Source organism: Triticum urartu, chromosome 5A (assembly GCF_056163025.1).
Source record: "Triticum urartu cultivar PI428250 chromosome 5A, HENAU_Tu73, whole genome shotgun sequence".
In the NCBI taxonomy this organism is placed as follows: Eukaryota; Viridiplantae; Streptophyta; class Magnoliopsida; order Poales; family Poaceae; genus Triticum; species Triticum urartu.
Window position 1 is genome coordinate 363,530,185 of NC_141877.1, and position 10,160 is coordinate 363,540,344.

General features: G+C 45.9%; 1 protein-coding gene across 1 annotated transcript; it reads right to left on the minus strand.

Annotated features, from left to right (window-relative positions):
• Positions 1 to 5,690: 5,690 nt before the first annotated feature.
• On the minus strand, positions 5,691 to 7,802 carry PSRP2 (RNA-binding (RRM/RBD/RNP motifs) family protein). The gene is made up of 4 exons (XM_048673848.2): positions 7,385 to 7,802; positions 6,857 to 6,958; positions 6,473 to 6,769; positions 5,691 to 5,985 (listed from the first exon to the last, which is right to left on the minus strand). Exons 1-4 carry the CDS (start codon positions 7,679 to 7,681, stop codon positions 5,947 to 5,949), a joined length of 735 nt encoding a protein of 244 aa, XP_048529805.1. The 5' UTR covers positions 7,682 to 7,802; the 3' UTR covers positions 5,691 to 5,946.
• Positions 7,803 to 10,160: the final 2,358 nt, after the last annotated feature.

Here is a 10,160-nt window from a genome sequence, read left to right on the forward strand (position 1 = left end):
ACTGCTCCGGGTGTTTGGAGCGCAGACTGTTCTTGTGTTCATCGACATACGGGGTCACCAAGGTAGAGTTCTGTAGAACTGTGTAGTGTGCTTGAGACCAAGAATATCCGTCCCTGCATATTATTGAGTCACTTCCAAGAGTGCCTTTTCCAGTCAGTCTCCCCTCATACCGCGATTTAGGGAGACCTATCTTCTTAAGGCCAGGAATGAAGTCAACACAAAACCCGATAACATCCTCTGTTTGATGGCCCATGGAGATGCTTCTTTCTGGCCTAGCGCGGTTACGGACATATTTCTTTAGGACTCCCATGAACCTCTCAAAAGGGAACATATTGTGTAGAAATACGGGCCCCAGGATGACAATCTCGTCGACTAGATGAACTAGGACGTGCGTCATGATATTGAAGAAGGATGGTGGGAACACCAGCTCGAAACTGACAAAGACATTACGCCACATCACTCCTTAGCCTTGGTACGATTTCTGGATCGACCACCTTCTGAGAGATTGCATTAAGGAATGCACATAGCTTCACAGTTGCTAATCGGACGTTTTCCGGTAGAAGCCCCCTCAATGCAACCGGAAGCAGTTGCGTCATAATCACGTGGCAGTCATGAGATTTTAGGCTCTGAAACTTTTTCTCTGGCATATTTATTATTCCCTTTATATTCGACGAGAAGCCAGTCGTGACCTTCATACTGAGCAGGCATTCAAAGAAGATTTCTTTCTCTTCTTTCGTAAGAGCGTAGCTGGCAGGACCTTTATACTGCTTCGGAGGCATGCCGTCTTTTTCGTGCAAACGTTGCAGGTCCTCCCGTGCCTCAGGTGTATCTTTTGTCTTCCCATACACGCCCAAGAAGCCTAGCAGGTTCACGCAAAGGTTCTTCATCACGTGCATCACGTTGATTGAAGAGCGGACCTCTAGGTCTTTCCAGTAGGGTAGGTCCCAAAATATAGATTTCTTCTTCCACATGTGTGTGTGTCCCTCAACGTCATTCGGAACAGCTAGTCCGCCGGGACCCTTTCCAAAGATTACGTGTAAATCATTGACCATAGCAAGTACGTGATCACCGGTACGCATGGCGGGCTTCTTCCGGTGATCTGCCTCGCCTTTGAAATGCTTGCCTTTCTTTTGACATTGATGGTTGGTCGGAAGAAATCGACGATGGCCCAGGTACACATTCTTCCTGCATTTGTCCAGGTATGTACTTTCAGTGTCATCTAAACAGTGCGTGCATGCGTGGTATCCTTTGTTTGTCTATCCTGGAAGGTTACTGAGAGCGGGTCAATCGTTGATGGTCACGAACAGCAACGCCTTTAGGTTAAATTCCTCCTGTTTGTGCTCATTCCACGTACGTACACCGTTTCCATTCCACAGCTGTAAAAGTTCTTCAACTAATGGCCTTAGGTACACATCAATGTCGTTGCCGGGTTGCTTAGGGCCTTGGATGAGAACTGGCATCATAATGAACTTCCGCTTCATGCACATCCAAGGAGGAAGGTTATACATACATAGAGTCACGGGCCAGGTCTGTGATTGCTGCTCTGCTCCCCGAAAGGATTAATGACATCCGCGCTTAAAGCAAACCATACATTCCTTGGGTCCTTTGCAAATTCATCCCAGTACTTTCTCTTGATTTTTCTCCACTGCGACCCGTCAGCGGGTGCTCTCAACTTCCCGTCTTTCTTCCGGTCCTCACTGTGCCATCGCATCAACTTGGCATGCTCTTCGTTTCTGAACAGACATTTCAACCATGGTATTATAGGAGCATACCACATCACCTTCGCAGGAACCCTCTTCCTGGGGGGCTCGCCGTCAACATCACCAGGGTCATCTCGTCTGATCTTATACCGCAATGCACCGCATACCGGGCATGCGTTCAGATCCTTGTATGCACCGCGGTAGAGGATGCAGTCATTAGGGCATGCATGTATCTTCTCCACCTCCAATCCTAGAGGGCATATGATCTTCTTTGTTGCGTATGTAATGTCGGGCAATTCGTTATCCTTTGGAATATTCTTCTTCAATATTTTCAGTAGCTTCTCAAATCCTTTGTCAGCCACAGCATTCTCTGCCTTCCACTGTAGCAATTCCAGTACGGTACCGAGCTTTGTGTTGCCATCTTCACAATTGGGGTACAACCCTTTTTTGTGATCCTCTAACATGCGATCGAACTTCAGCTTCTCCTTTTGACTTTCGCATTGCGTCCTTGCATCGACAATGACCCGGCGGAGATCATCATCATCGGGCACATCGTCTGGTTCCTCTTGATCTTCAGCAGCTTCACCCGTTGCAGCATCATTGGGCACATCGTCTGGTTCCTCTTCATCTTCACCAGCTCCCCCCGTTGCAGCATCACCGTATTCAGGGGGCACATAGTTGTCACCGTACTCTTCTTCTTTGCCGTCTTCCATCACAACCCCTATTTCTCCGTGCCTCGTCCAAACATTGTAGTGTGGCATGAAACCCTTGTAAAGCAGGTGGGAGTGAAGGATTTTCCGGTTAGAGTAAGACCTCATATTCCCACATTCAGTGCATGGACAACACATAAAACCATTCTGCTTGTTTGCCTCAGCCGCATCGAGAAACTCATGCACGCCCTTAATGTACTCGGAGGTGTGTCTGTCACCGTACATCCATTGCCGGTTCATCTGCGTGCATTATATATAATTAAGTGTCCAAATTAATAGAAGTTCATCATCACATTAAAACCAAAGTGCATACATAGTTTTCATCTAACAACATATAGCTCTCCAGAGCATCTAATTAATTAAACCATACATTGAAACTATGTAAAACATTTCAATGCGAAAACAAATGCGATCATAATCGCAACCAAGGTAACAATTGATCCAACGGCATAATGATACCAAGCCTTGGTATGAATGGCATATTTTCTAATCTTTCTAATCTTCAAGCGCATTGCATCCATCTTGATCTTGTGATCATCGACGACATCCGCAACATGCAACTCCAATATCATCTTCTCCTCCTCAATTTTTTTTATTTTTTCCTTCAACAAATTGTTTTCTTATTCAACTAAATTTAACCTCTCGACAATAGGGTCGGTTGGCATTTCCGATTCACATACATCCTACATAAATAAAATCTATGTCACGTTGGTCGGCATAATTTTCATAAACAATAAATGAACCAATAGTTATAAAGATAATATATATATACCACATCCGAATCATAGACAGGACGAGGGCCGACGGGGGCGGATACCAAAACCATCGCACTATCTAAGATGCAATAATAAAAGTAAGAAAATAATACAAGTATCTATGTAAACATACAAGTAAGAATATTTTTCCTTTCAGAAAGAATATAAGAATAAGAGGCTCACCACGGTGGTGCCGGCGATGAGCTCGGCGCGGGTGATCGACGGCGGTGAAGACGGGGACGGGGCGTGACGGACCGCTAAACCTAGACAAATATTGAGGAAAATGGAGCTTGGAGGTCGAGCTTGGAGAGGAGAAAGCTTAAGTAGTGTGGCTCGGGCATTCCATCGAACACCTTGTGTGCATAGGAGGTGAGCTAGAGCACCACCAGCCCTCTCCCCCTCAGCCAGAAAAAAACAGAGCAGTGTGCTCTGCTCTTACGTGAGGGGGTATATATAGGCACCTCATTGGTCCCGGTTGGTGGCATGAACCGGGACTAAAGGGGAGCCTTTGGTCCCGGTTCAAGCCACCAATCGGGACCAATGGTGGTGGGCCAGGAGCGAGGCCCATTGGTCCCGGTTCGTCCCACCAACCGGGACCAAAAGGTCCAGATGAACCGGGACCAATGGCCCACGTGGCCCGGCCGGCCCCCTGGTCTCACGAACCGGGTCCAATGCCCCCATTGGTCCCGGTTCTGGACTGAACCGGGACTAATGGGCTGACCCGGCCTGGACCAAAGCCCTGTTTTCTACTAGTGCCCCGGATGACTGGGGAGTTCCAAAAAACAACCACTGTTCATCACTTCACATGAATTTGATCACTACCAAGAGAGGAAAAAATGTGGGGGGAAAGGGGAGCAGCTACTGAATGGAGGGAGGAGGTCGCGGTGGGGCGGCCGGAGGCAGCGCCAGCGGCGGAGCGCGCGCCAGTGGAGGGGCAGCGGCCCTTGCTGGTCCGATGGTCCATGCATGTACTTGAGGAAGGAGGAGGTCCGATGGGTAGTAGAGGAGAGAGGAGGTAGCAGCGGGGCGGCGGCCGCGGGAGGCGGTGTCGCCGACTGGGCGCGCGACTGTGGAGGGGCGGCGCCGGCGGCGGCGCTGGGTAGGAACCCTAGCTGTCGCTCGGGTCGAAGGGGATCGAGCAGTTTTTTTTTTTGCAAGGATGAGATCTCCTCTCGTGGCTGACCATCGCTCGGAGGAAATAGAACGAATCATTTTTTGACTTGCCAGTGGCAAAGGTGGGTAAATACCACGCAACGTCCAGGGGGCAGCTAAAAATGCATTGCTGAAGTTGGGGGTTCACCTGCTTCGAAAATTACACTACGGGAATCTGTAGCTTTTGCGGCCTCTTTTGGTTCATAGGATAGGATTATCATAGGAATAGGAATCTTGTAGGAAATGAGATAACATGTATCTCAAATCCTATGAGTAGGAATAGGAAACGAGATGTCATTTGGTTGACACAAAAGGAATTTTTCCATTGAGTCTAGACTCTTTTTTATTTTCCTATGAAATGTGAAGGATAGGAACCAATCCTATGTAAAAATAGGAATCCATTTCTATGAACCAAAGGGCTTTAAAGAAAAAAATTCTATAAGAATCCTATTCTCTAGAATTCCTATGAAATTCCTCTAAACCAAAGAAGGCCTTAGCTTCTCACGTTTCTCCCATTGGTTAGCTTATACAGTAGCTTTGAAAAGCCAAAGGCTGGGTCCAAAAGTCCAACCAAACACAGCCCTGAGCTGAGGGGGAATAAGGCGATGACTAAGTTTTCTCGGAGCTCTAGCTGTTTGAACTGGCATAACATATCTATGTGCCTTCGCCGAGCAACGGGTTCTATTTCTTCCCGCTACCTTTACTTTTTGTACTTTCTTCTGTGTTGAAGAATTTTCCTTCATTCTTTGTGGCTGTTGCAAAGACTTGTGTGAGTATTTTCCATTATCCATTGCCTAGCTTTATGATTAGCTTTCTACTCTATTTCTTCTATCTAGCGTGCTTCTGACTCTAGTTATTAGTTTTGCCTCGCATGCTTCTAAGTTTGTGACTGTTTAAGTTCAGTATTTGCATAGTTCTGTTCAATCTCATTTTTTTCGGATAGCGTGTTTTTCCGAAGAAATGGTCAAAAAGAAAAATCTCCCGTTCACGCCCCACCCCCTCTGGTCGATAACTTGATGCTACATAGCCTTTGGAGAGGTGTCTTTTTATAGCATTTCAGAAGAAAGGACAGAAAACATATACTCCCTCCACTGGTTGAAGCTATCAACTTGTGAATATTCACAGAACGTCAAGGCTAACATTTATATACCAAATTTTCAGTGAAACCTATGATACCCGCTGAACACATTTGAAAGCATCTCATCAGGCAGATTCAAAAGCTAAATCATGAATTCGGAGCAGCAAAACGTTCTTGCTGTCTATGTTTCTGATGCGTCCAGCTTTGGATGTATCCTTGAAAAATAAAACGGCCTTGCTCTTGCTGAAAGCATACAATTTGATGCAAGTGAAGAAAAGAAACATCAACAACAAAGTGAATAAACCATGCTGCCCATGAGCAATCATTTAGAAATGCTGGTAAACAACAGCTGCTTCATATGAACAACGGGCTTGACAATCAAAATTCTTCCATTTGTTGTTATTATACAAAAAAAATGCTTAGGGCCAGAGTGAAATTACATCAAAGGCCTTTAAAACTTTGTTATAAAATCTAGTCTCAAACTTCCCCTCGTCTACAGGTGTTCTCCAAGATATTCTCCCCTTGCCTCCAATGCGAAATTTCTGCTATGCCTATGCTCTATTCACACGGATGGTTTGTCCTTCCAATTCCTGAAATCACATTCAGTTGCAGAACAATAAAACACATGGGAAAATGTTTTAGATTATGGGTCATACAAGGCATACTGTGGGACAAAATTTCATGTTGATAACCCAAGAGCCATGCATGTCTACCAAATGGTTTACTGGGTACAAGAAAAGGTTGTTTGCTTGGGAGCGGTCTACCACTACACTTTAACAGATGTTGCTTACATTTTTTGAATAGCAAACTCAGGTGTGATAATTCACGTGATGAAATATCAAAGTAAATTTGACCAGTAGTCTAGGCATTAAAAAATATAATTTGGTCTGAATTTGATCTAGTTCATCTGAACATGCAAAGTTGGTCCTGGTTGTGTTTCAAACATTATTATTATTTCCGTAGCTGTCGCATATCAAGTTTTGAAACCGTAGTCTGCTTTTTACTGTCAAGTGATGTAATGTGATTGGGAAACAACTGCACACTAGCAGGTGGCATTTTTGTGCAAAAGAAGCTTACTGCATTATTGAAAGTAGAAACCGCAGCTTCCACTTCTTCCTCTGAAGAAAACGTGACAAAACCATATCCCTTGGACTTTGGAGTTCCCGGAATTCGGGATACCGTGGCACTGAGGACCTCCCCTTTTTCAGAGAAGAAGTTCTTGAGCACTTCCGTTGTCACTTTCTTTGCAAGATTGCCAACATAAACCTTGTACTGGCTGTCCACAAATGAAGGTTCCGATTCCGGTGCAGATGTATCAATGTTTGGTAAGAAGCTCTCTGTCACATTCACTTTAATTTTTCTACCTCCAACCTCCTGGTACAATCAAAGCACAAACAAACGTCACTCATGCATCCACTGCGTGCATAAGCATGACCGGACAAACGACGGGATGAAGCTTACTGTGTCATTCAGGCTCTCAATGGCAGCAGCGACCTCCTCCGCCGTGCTCATCGTGACAAACCCGAATCGCCGGCTCCGACCACTATACTTGTCATACATAACCTGTGAAATTATCAGGCAAGCAATCATTTTAGTGAGATAAATACCGGCAAGCAATTCATCACCATAGCCATTTGCATGTTAAGTGGTTTCTATCTTGTAAAATTGGCAGGAAAACTATGATAGTTGATCCCTCCCTAGGGTTTGCATACATCAGGCTCTAGTTATTTGTGTAGTCCAATTCTAGACCGACATGATGCAGAGGCCGGAGGTTTCAATCTCCTTAATAAATAAGTAAATAAATAAATAAATAAATAAATAACAAGAACAAGAACATGATAAGGACTAAATATTATACTGAGTATAGTGAGCAAACAACAGAATGTTTGGAGAATTCGTTATCGCGACCAGATGACGCATTCGATCTTGGAGCGGGTACTGGGCGCGCCGCCGATACCAGAGCAGCATTACATTGCACTAGTGCGTTACCTCGGCCCGCACGACGGTGCCGTGTGCGGCGAACATGGCCGACAGCTCGTCGTTGGTGACGGTCCTGGGGATGTTCCCCACGTAGAGCTTCCGCGTGGCCAGCTCCTCGGGCGCCTCCATCACCGCGGAGGAGGCGAGCACCTTCACCGCCGCCCGGCGCCTGGCCCGCGCCGCCGCGCCGGCCGGCGGCGCGGCGCGGAATGACACGCGGGCGGGGGTCGAGGCGGATGCGGGGCTCCGGCAGCAGCGGCGGTGGAGGGAGGGAGGGGCCGCTAGAGAGGAGATGGTGGTCGCCATTGGAGCTGGAGCGCCTGGAGAGAGCACGGGTGTGGGGAGGAATGGGGTGGCGAAGCGAGGAGGGAGGAGGCAAGAACGTTATCCGGATTCCGGTGTGGTTTTTGTTGGGCCGCTGTGCTCGTGTCGCAGGACGTGCTCTGCTCTCACGGTGCTTCCTCGCTCAAAAGAAAATAAATTGCTCACGGTGCTTCCTCGCTCAAAAGAAAATAAATTGCTCACGGTGCTTCCAGCCAGAAAACAGCCCCCTTAAAAATCATGTTTTTCTTAAACAAACAGTCATTGGGTATGTACGTACAATATCACAAAATTCATGTCAAGACTGCATCCGCAGCTGAAAAGGAGCAAATCTAAGTTTGAATATTCACGTGTGATTTCAGGCACTACACCGCACGAGCGGTTAGCTATCTAAAAAAGATGATTTCACACGCCACCATTCTTTTTTGTCTTGGGCACTCTGATTTTTATCCTTTTGCTCATAGGCATGTACACCTAGGTTGAATTTTGAATTTTGTGGTTTACTAGTATTATTGTAATGACCTTTTTAGAATAAAAAATTATGAATCATGTCTTTTTTATCTAGAATACATGTCAGTGTACAAACCCGCATTAAAGCTGATATGGTGATGCGCATAACCTAAAGTACCCGAACAAAATACACATAAAGTTTTTACCTAGATTCGGGCCCTCTTTTCTGAAGGTAATATGTTACGCGTGCTTTTAGTTTTGATTGATGGTATGGATGTCTTTGTATGAAGAGGTTACAATGGAGTATCATAGGATGTATCGAGATAGTGAATCTATAATTTGGTGTGTCTACACTAACCGTGGTCCCACCTTATGAAGGGAGACAAGGCCTGGGGTTTACATGTGTCCTAGTCGGTTAAGACTGTCTAGATCTTGGGCCTCACCTTGTACGCCAAGCTGGTGGGGCCTTCTAGAGTAGGCCTACCAGCTGAGTGAGAAGACCTGGCCATGCAGTGGCCTGCTAGGCCCCGAGGGCGACCTGGTGGGTCAACTTCTCATCTGATGTTACACCCATGGTATGTTGTACCATCAGTAGCCCCGAGATGGCCAAGAGTTCAGTTGTATTCGGCTTGAGGAAAATCATGCGCTTCATCTTGAATTGGTTGGAGTCATCTTTGACGGGCTCCCTTGGGTTTCTGAAAGTCACATAAAGTTGAGTGTCGGTGAAAGATCATTTATCTCTAGATGGTATTTTAGTGTGATGACAATATGGTTAGTGTAACTAATGACGGTTGCTAAGATTTATCTCAGGTCATTGGTTCCTTGGATGTTTATTAAGGACATGGTTGACCCCCACTTCAAAAAGATCAAAGGCATGGTTTTTTGACATCTCAAAACTTATGTTTCGATTTTATTTGAGTCGTAGGACAACCACGCTATCAAGAGGGGGAAGCTCGTTGAATGATAGTGTGGGAACACCTAAAACCCATACACTAACCTTTCTACACCTACCACCAAAAAGGAGCCCTCTATCATTCAAGTCCTTGTCCTCATTGTGCCTAAGGGGTGTGCCAAAATCTTCTGGTCACCCCGTGCGCATAGGCTAGTGGGCAGCCCTCTGGACCCTCGTGCACATGGGGTAGCGTGCAACCCTTTGGACACCCTGTTCGCATGAGGTCTTTGACCCTCATGCCCACGGGGTAGTGGCTTAGCCACTGGACACTAATGAGTGTTATTTTTACGCACTTCACATGGTTGTTTAAATCAGATAATCTCAAAATTTATGAGAAAATCACTTTGATATTGCTACCAGTGACTAATGAATGTGAGAGATCATGAAATCCCTTGTTTAGCGTGTTTTTGCGGGGGGAAATGGCCCAAACATGAAAGAATATCATCATATGGAAGGAAAAATGAAGTTTGGTGAAAGAGGCAAATCAGCAGGAGGCACGAGGATCAATCTAGATCGCAAGACGATACATGGTATGTGCACGCCCCGCTCGTACTGCCACTCGTACCACACGTCATCAACACCAGGTCGTCCACCTAACCAACTTCTATAAGTGGGTCAACGCCAACATCTCAATATAGAGCACCATTAGCAAAGTGGAGAACCAGGACCCATCTTCCAACCCTAGCCGCCACCATTTCCCATCTCGCCTCCATAGCCGCCGCCATCATCCGCACCGCAACCATTCTCTCCACTTGTAATGGGTGTATCACATCCGACAACTATTGTAAGACATATTATCAATCAATAATCCATCTTTATGTCATCTTCAATGAGTTCATCTTGCGATCCGATTGTCGTATGTGAGTAATTTAGCAAGGCAATGGGTTGTGGCAAGGCTTTGCAACTTTGTGTATCTGTGCACTGGATCATTGGAACAACTTCGTGTATTTGACATTATTTGCATGTGTCTGATTGCAACAGAGTTGTCTCTTGTCTTGTTCTCGTTCTAAGGCCCTGCAGTTACCCAAGATCCCATAGATCGATCAAGAAGAAGGTAAGCAG